Source organism: Scomber japonicus, chromosome 6 (genome assembly GCF_027409825.1).
Source record: "Scomber japonicus isolate fScoJap1 chromosome 6, fScoJap1.pri, whole genome shotgun sequence".
NCBI lineage: Eukaryota > Metazoa > Chordata > Actinopteri > Scombriformes > Scombridae > Scomber > Scomber japonicus.
The window spans coordinates 8,392,390-8,415,902 of NC_070583.1; the positions used below are offsets into that span (position 1 = coordinate 8,392,390).

At 39.7% G+C, this 23,513-nt stretch overlaps 1 protein-coding gene across 1 annotated transcript in view; it reads left to right on the forward strand.

The window, feature by feature from the left end:
- Nucleotides 1-8,070: 8,070 nt before the first annotated feature.
- clcn2c (chloride channel 2c) overlaps nucleotides 8,071-23,513 on the forward strand; it is a 166,182-nt gene continuing 150,739 nt past the window's right edge. Inside the window, exon 1 of the mRNA XM_053320881.1 lies at nucleotides 8,071-8,247. Within this exon, the coding sequence (XP_053176856.1) occupies nucleotides 8,197-8,247 (51 nt within the window). The 5' untranslated portion in view covers nucleotides 8,071-8,196. The remainder of the gene's footprint in view (nucleotides 8,248-23,513) is intronic.

A 23,513-nucleotide genomic window follows, 5' to 3' on the forward strand; every position in this document is an offset into this window, starting at 1 on the left:
AGGAACTGGAACAGGCTGCACATCAGCATGGCAATCAATGGTTGGGGATCCAGCAGAGCATTGACAAAGGTGCTGGACTGCTCTGTTTCTGTGATACTGGGATGCTGAAAGGGCCAGCAGAGTTGGGAGTCATAGGGACCACGCCTAATTTTGGAGGTGTGAAAATGGCAAGGGGAGTCCCTTCAAAAGGGTGACTGCTGGACGTCAGGGTGGCTCCTTAGTTTTTCCATATAAGCCTCCTGGGGTTCAGGAAATTCAGGATCAGGACATGATGGGTGGGCTAGCTGGCTCAGGACATTGAGTCTGCAGGCTCAGACTGAGGGACTGAGGAGCAGATTGTGACAGAAAGCCTTTTTAATTGGTTTACCACACATCAGACACTCGTGAGTGACACAGCAACAAGAAGTCTGACCTTTTCAGGGGTTGATGAACTGAAATTAAGTTCAAATTGTATTGTTCTTCTCTTTTAGGATGCCAGAATGCAGGTCAATTCAGGTCATTGTAGGGGTAATATACATCTTCCAATGGGGATCAGCTTTTGTCATCTTCATGTTACAACTTGTGTGACAGTAAAAAAAACAACTTAAAAAACAGCTTGCTGATACCATGTTGTGATAAGCTTCATTTGTTCTGGTGAAATGAAAAGCTTAACTTTGATAGGTTCAATTATGTGATTATGAAAACCATTTCCCGGAACAGTAAAAAGGACATGCTGAAATATTGGAATTTTACCACTGCCACTGCTGTCAGTGTAAACACTGTCAGACAGTGCTATCATCTTTCATTGGAAATATATTGTATCAGTTTATTTTGTAATTGGATAGGATGTTTGCTTTGCCCTTTACCGCAACAGTTGGTGTCTCATTAGGAACCTCCTGCTTTGGGTTAGCTTCCTCATAAGACACCTCTATTGGGAAATGTCAGTTTGACAATCATTTCTAAGATTAATCAAGTTTAGTTCAGTATAAACATGTATATATTTTGGGGGGCATTTGGTGCCTTTATGAGATAGGAGCAGTAGAGAGAGATGACAGCAAACAACAACAACGGTCTCCTGCCAGAATCATAGCATACAGTAGTATAATGGGGTGTACCAACACACCCTCATTTCTGACCCCCAATTATCATGTGACTGAAGTGCCTCCATTACAACTGAGTAAACTCTTTCCACTGAGGAAGGTTGTGATATGTGGTGAAAAGCTCTGGAAAACACTAAATATGCATTTTTGTTTGTGTTTTTCCTTTTTTTGAGGGGTTTGAACTTGTCTGTTCTTGTAAAGACGAAGAAAAATATAAGGAAATGTTGCATATTTTACCACAGATATTGTAGCTAAAGTAAACAGGATGTCAAAGTGAAAGGACATTCTGTGGTGACAGGCTAAACGTCAGAGAAGATGTAAGTGCAGAAGCGCACGAGAGCAAGAGAACCAGTTTGTCTGGAAATGCAAATGAGTTATGCTCTCCATGCTCTCATAACTAGTGCAAGGCATGCAATGTCCAGCTGTACAAAGAGTAAAATATGTCTGTTCAATGCAGCTCTTCAATGTTAGGGAATGGCTGCTGTTGACAGGAATAGCTTTTGTTGTACTTTTTTGAATGACAAAACAATGTGGTTTATCAGTGCATTACAGAAAGGTTGATATAAGCCACCTTTGTGATCTTAACCCTTAGTTAAGATTAGACAACTAAAACTGTGGTGGTATGATTAGAGAAAGACCAACTACTGTTGACCGTTGTTAGGAAATCAGACTTTTGCTTGCTCAAATGTCCAATAAAATAGACTGATAAAGATAGTCTGTGATACTCTGCTGTGTTTTCTTTCTGATTTTGATCATTTTAAGTCGTACTTTCCCTAAAATTTAGGAGAGGTAATTTCCAGCAGGGTTGGAAGACGCACTGAGATCCTTTACTCAAGCAGTACCACATTGTACAATATCCAATTACAAATAAAAGTCCCGCATTCAAACGTTGAAATGCTGTCAGCAAAATGCACTTTAAATATCAAAATAGTCCTATAAAATCTTACTTAGAACAAGAAACACAGTAAGAATGTTTCATTTTGAAAAATTTAAATCAGCTTGCTTAAAGAATTCTATATAAAAACTGACTACATCTTGAAACAAGGAACAAAAATTGTCAAGTGAACTGAAATAATGCTACACTGGCTGACTTTCTTACTTTAATGACTTCACTACATACTAAAATGACTTGATAAAAAAAAGATTTTCTGGAATGAACAATACTATGCTATAATATCATTTTTTGTGTGGACAATCTTCATCTACAAAGCAACTATTAATAATTACTGTCAAACACATTTCATTTAGTAATATTTTCCTCCAGAATTATACTTAAAACGGCAGCTTGAAAGCCAGCAGGGACCAGCTGGAGGATGTCATATGGGTCTTCCATAGAAATCAAATGAGGATTAGAAATAGTGGACTTTGGTGGGCTTTTCATCCAGCCAGACTGATCCGTCTTGTCAACACAGACGATGTGAGAAGGAGTAATCTGTCCCAGAGCAGGACGGTCACAGCTGAGCGACTACTGTCAAAAAAGGTGCCAGCCTACTTGAGTCACACACACACACGCACACACACACACACACACACACACCCAGATACACCCAGATACAGATCTGAATGGCTTTTAGCTGTGTAATGACACTGGCCTCTCCCTTTCATTGACCTCTATTCTCCAATTACCATCACAGGAATTTGCCAGTTCAATTGTGCAACACACCTTAGTCTTCCTCACTGTTTGATTTAGCTAATTGTTTATGGACTCTGGAATGCAGGTCGTTCCATATCATAATGTTCCTTAGTGTTCGTGGCTCTGAGTAAGTGTTTACTATTTGAACAATATAACACATATGTTTGTGGCTCGTGTGTGCCGACGGGCACACAGATCAACTGCTTATAAAAGAAAATGATCATCAATCCATCCCACTGCTTTGTTGTTGGTTGTCTAATTTGGCATTCTCTCGGTTTGTTTATCCCCGGTGGCCCTATCTGTCACACTTGGAGGCCTCAAGCAAACAAGCTGCCACACACTCAAACAAAAGCCATTAGCTTTTGTATTAGGGCCGCTGATTGATTGCATTATCCTTAATATGGATGTGACAACACTTTTTTTGTGCATTACATATGAGAAAACAAGGGAGTAGAGGCAAAAGAATAGGAGATAGGATGTTGTTGTTTGTATGTCTCAGTCTTTGGCATTTTAGTCTGGTATTCATATGGAGTTTTCCATCTCTGGTATTTTGACTGATCTTGGTCTCAGACACTACTGGATGTTGACTTTTTCATCCCTATTAAGACATTCTTCTCCTTGTAAATTATCCATACTGATTCATCAGAAATGTAAAGTTTGAAGTTAAAGACTGGAGTACTTCTCAGGTCAGTGTACTTCTATGTCTCTTGAAAAAACTCATCAAGCATTAGTACCATGTATTGAACTGAACTTTCTTGTCTTAACTTATTCATGTCTTCTCTTTCGACTGAAACTCAACTCTTAACCAATGTCCTAGTGTTTGTGTTTAAGGTCAGCACCTCCAATTCTGAGGTCAGGATTTTGCCCTTTGGCTTGGGAGCAAATGAAGGCATCTCAAGTCCTCATGGCTCATGAGTGAAGTAAATCCACTGTGTACATTTGTGTTGTAGCCCACAGATCTGAAGACAAGTGTTGAATGATCAGAATGGTCACACTCAAAGGTATCATTTAGATTTGGAGATAAAGGCACACACTTTCACTCAGTCTCTCCTTAAAGGCATTCAGACATTCAATCATCTGACAAGCACTTTGTTTAGAGCAGACTGACCCCGACCAAGCAACCACCCTACACTGAACTACTATACCAGCCTACGTGTCTCATGTTGTACCTGTACGACTTAGGCTTGATGTGTTTGTTCATTGTCTTCATTTCCACACAATCATTGAAATACAACATCTGTTAATATGTGAGTCAGCCACTCTGGACAGCAGCATTGGAGGTTCAAAAGTAGTCATCACCCAAACCGAGGCCATCGTAGCAGTGAAAAGGAATGCATCGTAGTGCAATGTGTTGGTCATTGATGTGTAGGGGGCAAGTCTACCCCCACAGATAGTTGCAGATGCAGTGAAAAGTTACTCTGTAGTTAAGTGCACTTGTCAGGCCTACAATAGCTAGAGAGGCACCACACACAGACTACAAGAACTGTCAGTGGAGATTTTTGAGAAAACATCAAGAAAGTAAAAAAAAAGTTTGGAGGGAAATTGATTAACTGCAAATCTTCTACTTGAAGAAAGAAGCAATGTTATACTCATCATCACTTTTGAATGCATGGCAGTAACTTTCTCACTGTCATTCCACATCACAAACTGAATAAATGAGTGGGACATACCATTTAAACGTTTACTATAACCATGACCTTATAATGACCTCTGTTTTAACCTTTGTCCTCACTTAGTGGATGAAATGAAAAGAAAAACACAAACTGCAAATCAATTCCTATGCCAGAGGCACTTCTGACAACGCAGCCACATACCGTGAAACTGAAGTATGATTCCACCTTGAGGGTAAGCTTTTCTTGCCCAATCAATGCACGCTCCAAATCTCACCTGTAGTCATGAGGTAGTGACTGACTGAAATTTAATTGCAGACACATACACATGATTTTCTTTGGCAGGATATCTCGCCTCACTCTTAAAGAAAGGGTTGATGAATTCAGACATTTGAACTGCTGCTTCTTCGCATTAGAGGAAACCATTTAAAGTGCTGCAGGGCGTTTCATTAAGATACCTCCTGGGTGCCTTTCTGTGGAGGTAATCTGTGGATGTTGAGTGGGAGAAGACAGGGTAGACCCAAGGAGGCACACCGTGGATCGTAGGAGGCTTTATACCGCATATTTCATCCGACCTGTGAATATCTTGGGATAACGCCAACAAGAAGAGGAGGATGTGGCTGGAGAGAAAGACGTCTTTTAAGAGCTTTTTTAGCCTGTTGGATTCATGGCCCGGATCCAGATAAGTGGTGTGAAATGGATGGAAAGATGAATTTCACTGGAGTTTCTGCTTATTTTATACCTCCAGTCATTTTCCATTGTGAGGAAGCAGAGCTGTCATGAGTTTCAAGAATGTAAACCTGGCATAACCTTGAGAAGAGCAGTTCAACGAGATGGGTTAAAACTACAAAGGCTCGTCACTTTCAAAGGAGATTCACACAAAGCAGGGATGTTTTAATGATTAACCCACTCCAATCCAACACACACAGACGTTCGTTTAAGTGGAAAATATCTTTGCGGACTCAAGTGTGTATTTTTGTAGTGTGCCATCTCAGGTTGAACTCCCTGCTGACAGCTATGAATAGGTTTCATGTATTTGTTTCAAACTGCTGCAAAAGAACATCAAACACTTCAGTTTCTCAGTATCAAGTTACTGAAGACAAATTAAATCAGGCATGAGTTTGACCTCAGGAAGGGATATACTCCGCTTGGGGGTAGTAGTTAATATCTTGAGAACTGTTAACATCTAAACATCGACAAATCTGAAAGGTTCAAGCTGTATGGATCAGTGCAGCTGCAGTTTATGCCCACTGATCCAGTGTGGATTCACCTCGGGTCAGTGTTGTTTTCTGAGTTTTATTTCAAGGCATATTGTTTCAGATATGACCCTGCACTCAAATGAATGTATCATATTACAAAAAAAGCAGATAACTGATTTATGTTTTATTCAAAAAAATGTTTTATTCATGTTTCACTGAAAGAGTGGGATGATAAATTCAGGCATTATGCTTCTGATGCTTAAATAAAAATATACTTTCTGGTAAGACAGGATGCTTTCAGACTTTTCTTCATACATGTACCATGTTATTTCTGAGTGACAGACAACACTTATTTTGTAATCAAAGTGGTTATTTAATTTTACAACTTATCTTGTAACACCCTGTGCCTTGAAACTTACCTCAGCAGCTCCCAACGTTAGATGTGGGGACCACCAGGGGTCTTAAAGGGGATGTATCATGCACTTCTAGGTTGATATTTACAATCTGGGGCTCTACTTGAATTTATTTGCCTGATTATAGTTATTACAATCCTTGTGTATATCTTATATTGGCCATATATGGATCCCTCCAGTTGAGTCTTAGTCTGGAACGGGCTCCTGTCTCTTTAAGGTACCCCTCCTGATGAGCCCAGAAGCTCATGATGTTCCTGAGGCTACTAAACAAACTAGTAGTAGAATTTCACCTCCGTTTTTTCATTCTTTAATCGAAACTGAAACCTCTGAAATACATTTTTCAACATATTCGGGCCCGCAAGCATCCGATATATACAAGTGGACAACATGAACAAGATACAAGGAGTACCTGCTCACTGAATCAGAACCACCTTTACTTTATTTGTAACATTTTGACCAACTACAGGTCTTTGTCTGGCAAATACCCACAGAAAGGATATGAGGCATACATATTTAGTCATATGACATCAAAATCATCTAATTACATTCACAAGTTAACACACCATCATCATAACAAGAATATAAACATTAATATGAAAAGTCATATAAATATGACAGGTCTTGATACAAGTTGTGTGCAAAATTTCAGTTAATAAGTGGCAAAACATTTTCAACGAAAACAGAAATATCAAACACTCATTTCATATAAGTAATAGTAACAAGGTGTGTGGCACTAGAAGACACTAGAAAATGAGAACGACCTCATCAACAAAGGCTATGAAAGGATTTCTGTGAGCATGTGTGAACAATCTGATGTCATCAGGAGGAGGTAGAGGTAACACTGGAAACAAAGTTTTTGCAGTGGACACTTGTCCAGTGGAATTGTAGTGAAAAATCTCCAGCCCAAAAAAGCATTTTCCTCATAGCCTGCCATATAAAACTGTTGTGAACACATCTCACACATCTGTTATGTATTTTTAATACATGAAGATTTCATACCAGTCACTTTATAGTTTAGAAGAGATTTGAAAATCTGTGACATCATCTCAATGTAAAGTCTATGGGCCAAGGTGGAAACTTATGGGTGGGGCTGCAGGAGAAACACTGCTGTGATTCGGTGGGCTACACTATATGGAAGAGAAGTCGGAAGGTAGAATGTGCACCATGTTTGAATCCACTATCTAGTTATTATAATACATCCATGATTCAGAGCAGGCTGGAGCTATGGTGTTGGACTTGCAGGGAGCACCTTTACATATGTTCATCCCAACTTTTGGAACTTTTTCCCCCTGTCTGATACCAATATTTTATTGATTCTGCCTCTTATAAAGACACAAAAAACACATTCACAGTAACAAATTAAGTAAATTAAAGTTGTTGAAAAAAATCAGATAACGATATATTGGCTAATGTTAAATCATGTTTATGCTGTAAAAGGATAATAAGAATTGTAACGGGACATTTTACAACTGAAAAATAAACTTTCAATAAACAACTGTTCAACATAGACTGTTTTTAAACTAGTCTAACTATTAAAGTCTAGCTCTGCTATGTATCTCTGTATCTCTTATTGCCTTTTAATGAACATATTTAGGGTGCAGTAGAAAGGTATGGGCCATCCACAGTGAGTTTCCTTTGTAAATCATTTGTATCATTTAACCTATAATAAATTCAGGGTTTCTATGTGGAATTTTTTAATGGTTGAAAACAATATTGCCAAGACAATTGTCCAGGTAATAGTCTACAACCATTTGCCATAATTAAGTAGTTAATCATTAACATCCTGTGATGTGGTGAAGGAACAGTCCACCTGAGCTCAGGTGAGTCACCTGAAATATCTATAAATAGGCTAGTTACTTTTGCTTCATTTTCACCTTTTTAACCATCCGTCTAAAGTGTCAAAACATTTCTACAATACCACATTATGAGGAAATGGATTTTGGAGAAGTCTGAATCAGTCCAATGAGGTTCATTTATCCAGGTTTGATTGACAGCAGTTCCAGATGGGAGGGTCGATAAGTCCCGCCTCACAGAGTGCATGTAGCTGGGGACTTGAGAGACTATAAAATGAAGGAACTTACTGTAACCGGGACATATTCTCTAGTTGGAGTTCCCTTTGTGAACTCCTACACACAAACTAAAGTCAGCCCAATGCTTTAATCACTGCGCTCACAGAGAGATATCGCCTTCGGTTTCCTCTCACTTCTAAGCTCAAACATTTCATCAAGTCGCCGGTCGGGTATCGTTCCAGACAGCCGAGCCATGGCAGGGGACGGGTCCGACCAGCGGGCGCTGCAGTATGAGCAAACTCTGGTAAGTTTGACCTGTTGTCGCCACGCTGAACTTTGCTCACTTGGTCACACAGTACATACAGTCCTGCTTGTGTGTGTGTCTGTGTGTGTGTGTGTGTGTGTGTGTGTGTGTGTGTGTGTGTGTTTGTGTGTGTGTGTGCAGGGACAAGCCAGAGTCCTATCACAAATCTTTGAATTTAACGCCTGACTATGCTGCTGACGAAGCGTACACAGCTGGAAGTAGCTACACGATAGCCAGCGGTGTGAACTAAGAGTAGTGAAAAGTTATCATTTCATTGAAATAAATTCGCTTTGGTGCAATATGTGTATGCCGAATTGAACAGCTTGTGTCTGTGATTCTGTATGTTTCTATTTGAGTGTGTGTACTTGCTGGTAATCGATGCTAAACTTTAAATAGTCAGATTTTAAACGGAGTTCGACCTCTTGTGAAAGTGCCCGAGGTTTGTGGTATCTGAAGCTGCTCATTGCCTTTTTGTATGCATGTGAGGTGACATGAGTAAGTATTTAAACTGTCTGACAGCACATGTTGACTTTGTACACAGCCTGAGATGTTGCTAGCTCTATAATGTATAGGTAGTAAAGCCAAAACATCTGGATTTCCTGCACATGTCATTTGATGTTAAGATTTGATCCAAACTCCACTGTAAAAATAAACCTGTTGCTTGAAGGAAGCTTATACTGTCAAAGACACATTTAAAAACATGACTTCAGACCTCCTTATGAAGTTTAAATATGCACCTCAAATTTCTGCATACGAATCAATTCTTAAAGCAAGTTATTTATGTATCATGTTGGATCTTTTTGCGCTGGTTCACCTTTTCTAACCACAATCTTGGATACTGAGAGTTGGAATTTTATTAAACACTAATTGCTTCTCTCTATCTTGTTTATCAGCTGAAGTTTGGCTGGACAATATATCCATATTATATTGATATCATGATATGAAATTAGATATCGTCTTAGATTTTGGACATTACAATATTGTTTTATGGCATAAGTGATGTGGCTTTAAAGGCTGCATTTCAGTAAAGTGATTCATATTCTGGACTAACCAGTCTGTTGTATCACTTCTGTCATTCAACCCTAACCCTTCTCTCATTTGTATTTACCCACTTAGTCATTATATCCACACCAATAATGGCAATGTGTAAATATGCTGTGAACACACCACTATTCATTCCCTACAGTATTATTGCAATATCGATATCGAAGTATCAGTCAAAAATATCGTGATGTTTGATTTGGTCAGATACAGGGTCCTAATGATTTGTTAAAGACCTGTTAAGTCATGTTTTTGCACTATTTTTTTTTGAATGGATATATGTTTCATGATCTACCTGGAAACAAGAATTGGCAAATGTTTTGCTTGTCTGCTCTTATAAATAAAATAACTACAACATGCAAGAGCAGGCTGCCCTCTTCACACAAACACTACAGTAGTAGTGGGGTCACTGTATGTGCCAGGATCTCACCATGTGTGGGCTGCAGTGATATCAGCCACTACCATCTAACAGTAGATCATTGTTGTTCACCAGCTTGGTTGCTGAGAGAAGCTGTTGTGTATGTGTGTGTATGTGTGTGTGTATATCTGTGCATAATGTGCTGTAAGATGAGCTGTGACTGACAGTTGTGCAGGTGTCCAATGATATGCCAGCCCTTTAATGCATGTGTGAACAGTGACTGAGTTTACTTTAGTTACTGTAGGCCCCATAACCATTCACTAAGGTTGCTTCCTTTTTAGCTTATATAACATAGCAAGCAGGGATTCCTAGATGTCCTGGCTTTGACAGTGAATCAGTTGAGTGAGTGGTTTGATGTTAGAGGGGTTCTTGTACAGCAGGGGGCTATCACACATTTTCATGTCACAGGTCCTCAAACAGATAAGGATCAGGACTCATGGACACTCACCTGACAGTTCTGTCCTTGGGATCTCTGTAAAAAGGTTGTAAATGAATAATTGGCAATAAATGATATGAGTTAGGAGATAAAAGTCTTGCAGTGGAAACAAATGATTATAGTAGTCATTCTTATTCACTCTCTGATGGTGAATGTTCAGTTCAATTAAACTCTTCATCGTTTGTTGCTTCTGCAGGACTCCCTGAGGTTTCCTACAGACCCCACTTTGAGATGTTGGGCTTTCTGTATGACTGAGGGCGGTGTTTTTGCACCGAGAGTCCATTTACTCTCTGCGTGTGTGTGTAAATGTCTCGTTGAACTTTTTTCCTGACAAAACTTCTGTCAGGCCTAAAGAATCCTGCTATTTGAAGAGAGTAGTTTTATAGGCCGAGCGGACCCATTCAGTGGCAGCGAGGCTTTAAATTAAGAAGAGCCACAACTGTAACACTTCTTTGGGCCTCTGTTTCCTTTTTTTCTTGAAAAAAGTTTCTTTGTAAAGCACCCCACCCCCCCTTTTTCCTCCACACACACACACATAAAACACACACCCTCCTTCCCTAACCCTCCTCCTCCTGTGCGCTGTTAATCTGTGCGAGTGTGTGTGTTTGTGTGAGAGATTACACAACGTGTGACCCGCTGATTCAGCGCTGGACGCTCCGTCACCCTGGCGGGGTCTCGTGCTCGGCCCTCCAGCTCTCTGAAAGGAACGTGCACAAGCAACCCTTCTCTGCAAAAAAACCCAAAAAAACCCAAAACCAAAACCAAAAAAAAAAAAAAAAAAACCACCACCCACCATCTTCTCTGCTTAATCTCATCTCACCCTGCCCCACTGTGTTTTTGGGTCATTTGTCAGATGAACATTATGAAAAGCATCCATATGGAATCAAATAAAAATAACTAAGCCGCGAGAATAACCTCGTTTAACATAAATGAGTCCTCTCTCTTGCCCCCCATCTCCTCACCGTGGGTTGTAGTAACATGGTGTCTTTGTGCGATACTGGCAGTCACGGTGGTTGTGTGGGTTTGTTGTGGGCAGTGGATGCTCAAAGAGGCCAGTGTAGTTTGGATGTGAGAGAGGCTGAAAGGCTGGGTACAGAAATGTTGGCAGGGCCACGAGTAAGGAGCACTCGCAGTATAAAACCAGCCTGAACATATTGTTCGTACTGAAGCTGGTGTTAGTTTTGTTTCTGCTAGAACCTGCAGTCAGGTGTGTACTCACTTGGGTAGGATACACAACACTTATTCTGCAATATACACTCAAAGAAATGTGACAAACTACACTTAAAAGGTTAAAAGGTGAAAGAATTTTTGACTTTTCGCGTTGAAACATTTGAAGATTTTGCAGCGTCGGCGAACTGCAGCTACCATGGAAACGTATTTGTATCGGCCTTCAAGAGCCGATGTTGGTGGCGACCTATGTGTGTTCTAGCAGAAAAGCTTGGCATGAGTTAAAAGCTCTAACACGAGGCTGCTACAAATTACAGCAGATTATTAGTCAATTAGCTACTAGAAACACGTTCAAGAAAAACACTCAAAAAGTTGTATTGATGGGTTTTTAGCAGACATTTTTAGGTTTGGCAGAAATATATTATTCAGCCACGTGCGTGTATGTGTGTTGTTTTTGTATCTTAGAATCATTATGCCATTAAATAATAAATAGGCTGCCTTTTCGATCAAAGGTACAGTTTTATTAGGTGTGTGTACAATAGCGTTAAATGCGATCCAATCACAAATGTGAGGCTAATATTTATGACATTTTATGTACCTTGGCAAGAGTTCTCCTCAGCAATAAATAGCTACAGGTCAGTATTGTTCTCATTAGATTGCACAACTGTGTACACATTGTGAAAGTGTTGTTTAACATAGAAACACCATCAAGAGTGTGTGCCTGAGTGTTCTGCATCAACACACTCTCTCATGGGGTTGGCTGTTGCTTTGTCCCAGTCTTAAACACATTATTTAAATCTCTCTTTATATATGGGGAAAGACTTTTGTACCCCATTTGTATTTTGGGAACAATTAGACAGGATAAATCACAGTCAGGTGTTCACATTGAAAATCAGTGCACTTGTTATTTCTCGTCCAGTGTTGTCATAATCAACTGAATGATCACAATGACCCAAAATAGGGGACCTTAATAAAATGTGTTTCTTAAAGGGGCGCTTCACTGATTTTCCACATCAAGATCAGTTTACTCATCACGGAGAGTACTGCTCAGACTGAAAACAGCTTTATAATGTCTTCTTTAGCTATTCCAAAGTCTGAAACAATAACCCTAATGATGTCATCAGTTATGCTTGTCTTATCCAATCAAGTTGCATTGTGGGAATTGTAAGATCCAGGGTTTTTTGGTAGCTCAACCCGTACCAGGAACTAAAACTTTGCACTCTTAAAAGACCATTCTCTTTTATGTATGAGCCTTGTGAGTCCCCCAAACACGTGGAGGTGCAAGTCCCGTAGAAGTGTTGTGGAACTGCTGGGGCTCAGTATGGACATAAACAAGAACGTTCATACACCTGCACATGTTTTCTCTATTTTGCCGATCTACAGGTGGCTGTAATAGTTGAAGAAATGCAGGGAAAAAGAAGAAGATTGCTAGCTAGTGAACATAGATGTAAACAATATTCATTTATAAGAAATATCAGAATTGCAGGTTTTTTACTAGGATAGAAATTGATTTGAGACATTGTAAGACCTCAAGTAAACCCAATATTAGTTTAGAGAGTAATACTCAGAACTTTTATATATTTAGGAAAAATTCAGAGGGCACCTTTAAATCACTGTAATGGCTCATTAAAACTCTGGCTTCTCATTCTTATTCTTCATAGATGATGGCTAACTATATGAGCTGGTTTAGCTAACAGACAAGGACACAGTACCAAAACCTTCCAGGTGGAAATGATACCTTTTTTTTTTTAAAGATGGTATATTCACTTATATTGACCCTTTTAGCAGCCCCTCAGTTCAGTATTCTTTATTTAAAATGGCAAGTTGTCAATTGCATCCATACATGTTCCAGCCTGAAACTGATCCGAAAGTGATAGCAGACAATGCAAACGCATGGAAAATCCTTAGCAACTACCATAGCAACAACAGCCATATGTGGGCACATGCATCATACATCAGCAAGAAATTAAAAAGAAAAGAAACGTTGCAAATGAAGCGTTCAGAGCAGGTTGAAGCCCTGAGTTTTGACTTGCAGGGAGCATTTTGGAACTTTGTCCATGTTCATATTATCCCATGTCATAACAGAATATGAGAACACCAGACACCAATATGTTCTGCACAAACTACACACTGACAAAAGTGTCCTGTGAAACCAAATGTCCTTTACTAAAAGGTTTGAAAGGAATACACACAGTGACACCCCCTTTTATTTCATTGTGGTCATATGGGCAGCAGGTGGGCAATATAGACAATAACACCTTCCCCTCAGGATGGTCCATTTCCCTCCAAAACAGTTTTCCCATACCTGCCTGTGGAATCACAGCACTCCATCATCAGACCAGACTAATCTGCTCTGATTACAAGACATTTTCCTAAGTGGTTGTGGATGTACAATGTGTTTGTTTATGTGTGTGAGAGAGCCCCCGGGGGTATCATTCTGTTATATTGGCTCCGTCCTGCTTGTGTCATCACATTCACAGCCCCCCTCCCCCCCAACCCCGCTTTCATTCCTGAGAGTCCTGATTGGTTTGCGTTTTATGTTCTTCCTCTCCATCCCATTCACGGTGGACCGTCAGATTGTCTGTTATTGTTATTACCTGGCTGTAAGAGTCTGTGGGGTAATTGTTTGGAGGGGGGGGGGGGGGGGTGAGGTGACATGGTCTGTCTACAGGCTTATGACCAGACACCCCAGAAGGTCGTGGCGGTGTCAGTGTGGCTCGTTCTCTTGCTGCATGTGTGTGTGTGTACGTGTGTGTGTGTGTTGGATGTTCAGCACCTCAGATAAGAGCCATAAAGCAAGAGATAAGCTCACCAGCAAATACTCCAGTCAAAGGATAATCACCGATGTCTTTATAATAATCCCGTTTGAACACATGGAAGCCATATAAACATTTAAACCACCTGTGTTTTACGGTCATTGCTTGGCTGTGACATAATCTGCTTTTTACGTGACTGTCACTGGTTGGTACTGACTATATCATGAAAAAGGAGGCATATTTTCTGAAAGAAGAACTTGGAAACATATTAATATTATAATAATGACTTTAGAGATGTGAAACAGTTTGCTAGAGAAGTATGGAAACTTGATAGTGTGTGTGTGTGTGTGTGTTGTGGCCCAGGCTAATTTGTAACCCCGTGTTATCCACCTCGCTGTGGTAATTAGGCTTTATACAGCCACCACCGCCATTTGATGTCCCTTTCGCAGTCCTAGTGGAAATTTCCCTTTACTTGTCCTTGACTGCTTCATTGCACCTTGTGGTTTTAGGTCTTTTTTTTTTTTTTTTTTTGCAAGAAAGATCAACTACTCCTTGACCCCTGCTTTTATGGTGTGGAGAAAGGACCGCTTGCATAACATTTGTTCAGAGCTAAGTTGTGAATAGGCTGGCTCTGGCTGCAGATAAGCATCAAAAGAGCCTTTAGCCTTTTTTTTTTGGTTGTTTTCCTTCTCTCCGTTTTTATTCTTTCGCCAAAATGACCTATCCGCCTCTATTTACTTTCAACCGTGATGGATATTCGTCGGCCGACGGGCTCGTGGCACGGAGGGATCTCGAGGTTCCGAACACAAACATTTGCACAAAAGCCTCTCAATGACGAGCGTTCGGCTTTTTTAGTAATGACTGCGAATTGAACAAACACTCCACGAGACAGTGTCCACAGGTATATAACCAAAAGGTGGAATGTGTATGTTTGTTCTGAAGTGCATTGATCACACCGGCTGGCCCGCGTTGATGATTAATCACCGAAACAAGGAACAAGAGAATTAGCTGAATGGGTCAATAGATAAACAGACGAACCAGCTTCAAGTGCTGTGGCGTTTCTTGATTAGTGGCACACGCTTATTTCCCCCTCCCCCTACCCCCCCCCCCATCGTCACGTCTTTAACAGCTGCAGATTAGAGAATAGATGGAAAACAGGGATCTAAAGCAAGAAGATGTTGGTTCAGTGATAGCACTCAGCAGCTCCTGATCAATACAGGGCTTTAAGTAAACTGTATCAGCAGAGGAGTAAATGAGATCAAACAGACAAAGCAAAGTCTGCAGGCTGATATTATTCTGTCCAGTCAGAATTAAATATCCACTGATGTTAGGAGGCTGAAATGGTTTTTGTCTTGATGCGAAAGAAAATCTTTACAGCAATCTTTGCGACTCTACTTATTGCGATACTTTTCTAAAGCTTACCATTCTTTGTTTGAGGACTTTCAAAGGTAGCACACTGTAATTTATCTCCACTTAATAGGGTACGGTTTAAGGTCGCCATCACACCACAGCCACTTGGTCCACCTTAAACGTACTCTGGTTTGTTTCCTTGGATAGTCCGGATCATTTGGCGTGGTGTGAAAGCACATTCCAACTCTGGAGTGGAAGCTAACCAGACCAAATAGATAACTTTTTAAAATGCATGACAATACTTCGCTCATTCTTATTTGAAGAATTAAGTGCCCAACAGCTGCCTTCCTTGTCTGCTGCTCACATTGGGCGATATTTCAGTTTTTTCATTTTTAATAAATTTGCAAGAATTTCTAAAAAACCCTTTTTCGCTTTGTCATTATGGGGTATTGGAATTTAATCCATTTTGGATTAAGGCTGTAACATAACAAAGTGTGGGGGAAGTGAAGGGGTGTGAATACTTTCCGGATGCACTGAATAAGATAAGATGTTCCTTTATTGGTCCCACCATGGGGAAATATGCAACGTTGCAGCAGTCAAGTGGATATCAGGAATAGAAAGAGCATCAATAAACGTGTATAGAACAATACATAACTACTTTCTATTTCCAGTGGTTGAACAAGCAATAAGAACCATTGGAAATAGAAAGTAGTAACAGTATGTACTACTTTTAGATTACTGGTGTTGTAAAGTGAAAAATATATTGCACAGTAGAACTGAGAGAAATAGTACAGCTGTAATATTGATATTGCACAGTAGTGTACATAACAAAGTGCAGTATGTCAATTGTCCAGGTTTTGGCTAAGCTTTATACTGATCTCAGTAGTGATAGTGAGTGACTTTATGATGGTTGATAAGATTAGGAGATGAGGAGGGGAAGATCAGGCAACTACATCGTGATGGCTCAAAATCCATTATAAAGCTGTAAAACTGGGACATCTCATTGGTTAATACTGGTTGTTTGTTATGCTTTTGGATATTATTAACCAGAACATAACGACAGTGGCTGATGTCAGGTGTCAGAGCCATACTGTACATTGGCATCCACATGTTGAGTTTTGTTCAAAATTGAGACACCGAAACTACACCAAGTCAGAAACTTTACATCCTGAAGTGTCAAAAGAAGGTTTTGTCACTACAGCAAGTTTACTACAGCTTTTGAACTTCTATATATTCTTTTTCATGTAGATGTGACACATTCTGCATCAAACACATCGCTGTATCAGATGCACCAGCACACCTCCCACCTCATTGCTTATACATTCAAGGGAGATGGGGTTGCACAGATAATAGGAGGAGACATGTTAACAAAGGTTGATTATGTAACATGGTGAAGAGGGGATTAACATGAGCTACAAGGAAGGTTGCAGAGGGGGGGGGGACATGAAAGCATCAAATATAGGTGTGATTATATCAACAGAACAGGCTTTTAGTAATAAACATAATATATTATTAGTGTAACACAAATGAATGTTTGACGGGAAGTTTCAGTTTGTTCATCAGAATTCTTTGTTTCCCATGAATAAGGAGTATTACCGCTTATTGTATTCATAATTACATATATATCAGATACATCAGCAGTTTATCTTCAGCAGTTGAACCACTATCAGAATGACTTTCTTTCCTGAGTCCAGTGATCTGATAGAAATCCTTCATGCACAGTGTGAATCTGAAGGGTAAATCTGGCCCTGAATGACTCGTGTTGGTCTCATTTCCCATTTTCAGCAAGAGGAACTGCTTTGTTTTTCATTTTCTTTTATTTCCGTAAATCTGCAGTGCTCACAAAGAAAATATCTTTATTTTTTTTTTGTTATGGAAAACTCCTATTTTTTTGCTGAGTATGAACTGATACTTGATTAAAATTGAATAGTTTCATGACTTGTGGCTGTTTTTCTGTAGCTCTGATTCTGTATCTATTTTTTTAATATTGAAAATAATAATTTTTACAAGATTAACAAACAGGAAAACAGCATTCAGACAGAGAGAGCAAAAGGGAAGTATGCATAGAATTATAATAACTAAGTAAATAAAATATATAGCAGTAATGAAATATACAATAGAGTAATGCACACATTCACTGGGGGTGTACACTGTTGGTTACCAGCACTCAATGATCAAAAAACCACACTGTGTATCCCTAACACACATTTATGCATCCATACACACATAATAGTACAAACACTGTACACATAAGAGGTTCTACAACAACCTTAAAAAAGAGCATCAAAAGAGGAAGGAGTCACTTTAGAAGATATTTAAGTTAGTCAGCAATAATGCACCATTCATTCTGTCTCTACTGATTTCTGAATAATGAATATCTGCTTGTGTAATATTGATAGTTTTACTGTAATAAATGTAGTTTAAAAACAACAGATTTAGCTAAAAATAACATGCACAACAGCAAATACCCCTTCTTCCTTCTCTTTACTGACTATCAGTTCAAACATGAACGTATCACATCAGTGCTTCTGTCAAATTCCCAACTGTCAATGTCAATCTGAGGACACCCACACAACAACACAACAACACGAAGCTCCGCCACAAAATAGTTTCCGAATATTTTTTTAAATATTTTTAACAAAACAAATTCAAACATCCTGACTCCTACACAACTGGCTTAGATGTGCCAGAGCAGCAGAAATCTTTTTTAGCTGGCCTTATTATTACCTGAATAATTAGAGTGATTATGAGTATCTACAAATAGTATGCTTTAGAAAATATATCTAATTATTAAAATAGATTGACTTGCAGAATACTAAAACAAACCAGTCCATCCTTTTTTTAAATGAACCCTTAACCAAACAGTCTGTGTGGACAGCTGCTGTCTGTTATGATCTTAGTAATATTAATAAAACTGTCACAGTTCAGTCTTATTTTTCACAAGCTAATATCAGCGTGTTTGTGTGGCAGTATAAGTCCAGGAAACAAGTGTTTACTGTTCCCACACGCATCAACACTTGAGCTTTGACTCTCTCTCTATTTTCCCATCTGCATATTTCCTTGAAAAGCAGAAAAAAGGTCTAAGATGCAACAGCATTTCCATTTATATGAGCTACTTGGTGGGCTGCACTTTGCTTTTGTTATTTCACCCTTCTCATATTTTCAGCCCACAAACAGGCCCAGGCTGCAATAAGCTTTTCTTTAGTTGTTTGGGTTTTTTTGATGGGTAGGAACAGATTGTATAAATAGGAAGCAAGTCAAAAGGAGGTAGTATAAGTTGAATGTTTCTGCCTTTCTCAGCGACTTTTTCTAATCACAATGTCACAGAGTTGCTGATGTCTCTCTCTCATTTTCCTCAGTGTCATCCCCCAGCTATCATTTGAAATAAATGAAGGAGTCTGTCTTTCTCTTGCTTTGCTTTCAGTGTCATTCTCTCTATAGAAGTAGCAGTCTGTCTGCTTCAAACAGGTGGACAGTCTGGACAAATGCAGCCAAGTCACCTTGAGGCAGCTGTGCACTGTGATAAAGGTGCAAATTCAACGTTTACACATCAGTGGATGTTCAGTTCACTATCAGCCGCGCGTGTTTGAGATTTGTTTCATATCTCCAGCTGCTTTTATCTCAAACACACTTTTGATTAGAGGTTGATCTTGTTGATGTATCAACTGTGTGACATGGAAAAAAAAAAGAAAAAAGATCCAGACTCACGATCCAGAAGAATGTTTGAACTATCAGCCACGTTTACGTCAGCTGTTTAGTTTTTATTGTGTAGCTGTCTGCTTTTTTTACATGTCCTTCACCTTGTCTGAATGATGTGTCCTGGAAAAAGCTGCCAGTGTCTCTGCCTAATTGTTTACGAGGCTGTGAGTGTGTCTCCCTGTCTCCCTTTTTAATATGCAGAATGGCCAGTAATCAATGATAGTGAACTAAAGAGAGAGGGGAAACTGACAGCGAAGCTAAAAGATAAAAATACTCCTTCATATCGTCTCTTGTGCTTTGTGCAGCCGTTTAATTTACATGCTGAAAGGAGAACTTCGTCTGTCAAATGGGCTATATTGACTAATCAATTATTAGCTTGGAACTCAGAAATATTGACCCTCTTGAGTTTGGCATTTATTTCATAAAACCTGCCTCTCCCTGCATTAGAATAATTTGATGAGTTGTTTCCCTTTAAAATTAATGCTGAGTTAGTTGATTAGTCTATAGGCAGAAAATGAAAGACATTTTTTATAATCTGTGGATAGGTTGAAGTCATTTATCAAGAAAGAATGGCCATATACATTTTCATCAATGAAAATTGATATTTTGGGGATTTGGTCTGTTCAGACAAAAGAAGCAATTTGCAGGATGTCAACTTGTACTTCCTGTAATTTATATTTTGCCTTGCTTTAAGATGCCTTTCAAAAAAGGTTTCAAGTGTGTTTAATTTAAAGTATTGTTCATTTAGAAAATATAGTTTAATTTGGACTGTGATTGGCTTCCAAAGCTAGCTGTGATGTCACAAGTCATGCTCCCATCTCAAACTGAGGTTGAGGGTGAGGTCAGTGAAACTTCCTCAATGTGAAAACAAGCTCTGCACAGTGAAGGTCAACATTCAAAACCCATTTTTGAGTGAAGGGGAAGTTATTTGGTGTCTGTTGTGGGTGGATGCAGGAATAAACTGGCTGAGCATTGGTCATGCAGATGTTTGTCACAGCAGTAAGGGGATATGGTGTAACACTGATCCCTTCCTCTTGACAGCGGTTCATCACCCAGCTCATCAGAACGACTGTCTGTAATATCATCATGTTGTGGTTTGACAGGATGATCTCTGGTGTGGTTTGCTCCTTATCTGCTCAGTACTGATCTTCCACATTGCGGCTGGCTGCCTCAGTGTTTATGCATCCATACTGCACATTTTCCACTGTTGAATGTCGACGTTGATTAGTCACCAGCGGCGCTCTGTTTAAACAGGAGTGTCAGGAGGTCAACATTATGACTGTGGGACAATATGTATTTATTTTTTGTCCCTCCCACAGCTGCACTTAAATGTTGTCCTGTTGAAAAATAGGGTGAATTCCAAGCTATGCTGATGACACTGCAGTGTTTGTACAGAGCTTCCAAAACATAGAATCATATGATAAACACTGATTCAGAGGGCTTTCAACCGATATTAAGACAGCTGTCTTTTAGGTGATGGGTAGATGGGATTTAAAATAGTCATGGGGAGAGATCATAAATTCCACTAAATACTGTGTACATAAATAGGTCTATATTAGAGGTGACCAAATAGGCTGAAAGATTCAGGACTATCTGTAGTATAAAACAACTTATTCTACAAGTACACTAAATTACTACTACACTATAGTACCACAGCATCTACTGGGCAAATGGGCCCATTGGTATTTTTCTGTGGTACAATAAACCACAATGTGAAAACTGTATTTATTTGAGTGCTGCAAAGTGATTTTGAAGTGGCAATCTCAATCTGTTTGGTTCTCTTTGGTGGCACCATAGAGTGTTAAGCAGTAGTTGCAGATGTGTTTTTGGACCTCAGTTGATCTCACTCCCAGCACGTTCTCATCCCAAGTCTTCAAATATCGACACTTTTGTTAATTCCCCGTTGGTGTACGATGCTGTTACACCAGGTACCCTTTGGCACCTGTGTGAGATGCATCAGGCTATCAACTATATTCAGAGAGGACCCATCCTCAGCAGTGGTCTGGTTAGGTTTAGGCACAAGAAACAGTTGGTTAGGGTTAGGGAAAGATCTTCGGTTGGGTTAAAATAAAAAAACAAACCAACAAACACTTGAAACGTTGTCATGGCAACAGTAAACACAACAATAAAAAACTGTCCTGAGTCAGGTCAGAAACTTGACACGAGCATTTGGAGGCAGGAGGTGAACAATGGTCTCCTGGTCTCCAACTCAACCCTCCTCCTTCTAAGAAGGGGATATTACCTTAAATAGATGTCATTGGTCTCATGGGATCTAATAGTGATGCAGATTGGTTTACAATCGTAAATTGAAAGCACAGTTTCTTTTGAGCAGATGCCAAAGGGTACATTGTGTATCGATATCAGTGCGATTGTCGGTATTACAACTCCATCAGTCTTATTCATTCAATTAAGTCAGATCAATAACCACTGTTTGTTCAGTCTAGTCAGTGTTGCGAATCCAGCTGCCTTGCAAGGTAAGACGGTGATAGACAGATGGTTCAACCAATCATTTGCCAAATGTTTTTTTGAAAGTGCATACCCTTTTCCAAACTGTTCACATGGATGACTTCTTGGGTTCTGTGTAACAAACCATCTGGTTCATCTCCCGTCAAACTGTTGGTGGTTAAGTTGTAGACATTGTGTTTTGGACAAGAAAGAGTCAAGTATGGAAAAAAGAGAGAGATCTCTGGTTCTGCTGCATCGATTTTGATCTTTTAAAAAAACTGATTAAGGGGGTTATTGGCGACATTGCTCAGCTTGGATCCAACCAAACAGCTGTACTACATCACTAGTCTTAAGTGAGACAAATCTATCCCCAGGTGTGTTTGTAATGAGCCTCTAATGTGCTTGGAATAGTCCTACATCAGAGTGGACTTCAAAATAAAGTATTAACAAGAGTGCCAAGATAGTCTCATTATGGAAATAGTAAAAAGGGGTTTCAAACATCACAGCATTCCTTCACACCTGTGTCTTTGCCCCTTACTAGACTCATATCTGGCTTTGTCCTCAGCTCATCAACCCAGACTTACAGTGGCCCCCCTCCCTCGCCTTCTAATTGCTGTTAGTTTACAGCTGATGAAGTATAATTAAACAGACACTTGGCACTGTTTAGCCACTGATAGAGTCGATCTTGGCTGCGTTTGGCAGCTGAGGCAATGCGCTCGGCTGTGCTGATAGATTGGAAGGCGAGATGGAAGACGCTTCGATTGCGCCAAACATCGGTTAACAGCAGACATTACAGCGCTCTGTCACTAAACAAGCCAGGGCACACTTGTCCTTGTATGTTGCGCACACACACATTTTCACTAATGTACATTTAGCCTTTCTGTTACACGTGGCTCTCGAGCGAGCGAACACGGGCAGGTATGAGATACGCCCGTTTGTTTCTACCCTGACTGAGCTCCTCTGTAATGACTCGTGCTGCGTGTGCCGGAGAGTGTTGAACCTCTGCTAATGAAGCCTGGCCCGCAGCAACCGATCGGAGTACAGAGAATTCATTACAAACACTCCATCCACCACTCTCCCCCTACTTCCATCTCTTTCCCTCCATTTAGATTTTTTGCATGTAAATGTGAAGTTTTATGGTTTTGCTAATGCAGTCATGTGTGTCTGCAGTTTGCCAGCTCTGTGTGTGTTTGAGTGTCCTCTTTATGAACTTGTAACCTCTCTCTTTTTTTGCCTGTCAGATGACTACATTCTCCCAAACACACACTCGCACTCTAATCTGTTAACAGGTGATACAATTCTGCTTTGTGTCTCCAACCCAGTCTGGACCAGTTCTGTCCTCTGCTTTTCGAGTGATAAGGCACAGCAGCAAGCGTTTTACTGCCACAGACTAAAAACAGTGTATAAAGAAGCCGATTCTGAATATAAAGCTATATTGCACAATGGTACTTCCACTGCAGTGTTAGTATCATTTCTAGTTTAACTTTATAGAATGAAAAATGTTTAATACGGAATCTGTCCACCTTAGTTTTAGCCCCATGATGCATTGTGTCCAACTTTCAGTTAGTTTTCTCACTGAACTGGTTTCTGCAAGAGTTAGTGTTATGCTGTGTTTCCCCCATTTTCTTAGAGATTGTTGGCGAAATAAATGTCACACAAGGAAAATATGTTTGGCTGTCTTGCAGAGAGTTCAATGAGAAGTCTGTCGGCTAAATGGAATGCTATTAGGATTCCAGTAACAGCAACACTTTTGTTTGGTTATATAAATGAGATATAGGTTAAGTTAATTGGTGAGCTTTAGAGGTGCTGGTAGGTGGATTATTTTATCTTTTGGTCAAATCTGGGCTAGTTTGCAACTGTTTCCACTCTTTGTGCTAAGCTACGTTAGACAGCTGTAGTTTCATATTAACTGTACGGACCTGAGAGTGGTATAAAGTGAATGAATTGAGTATGT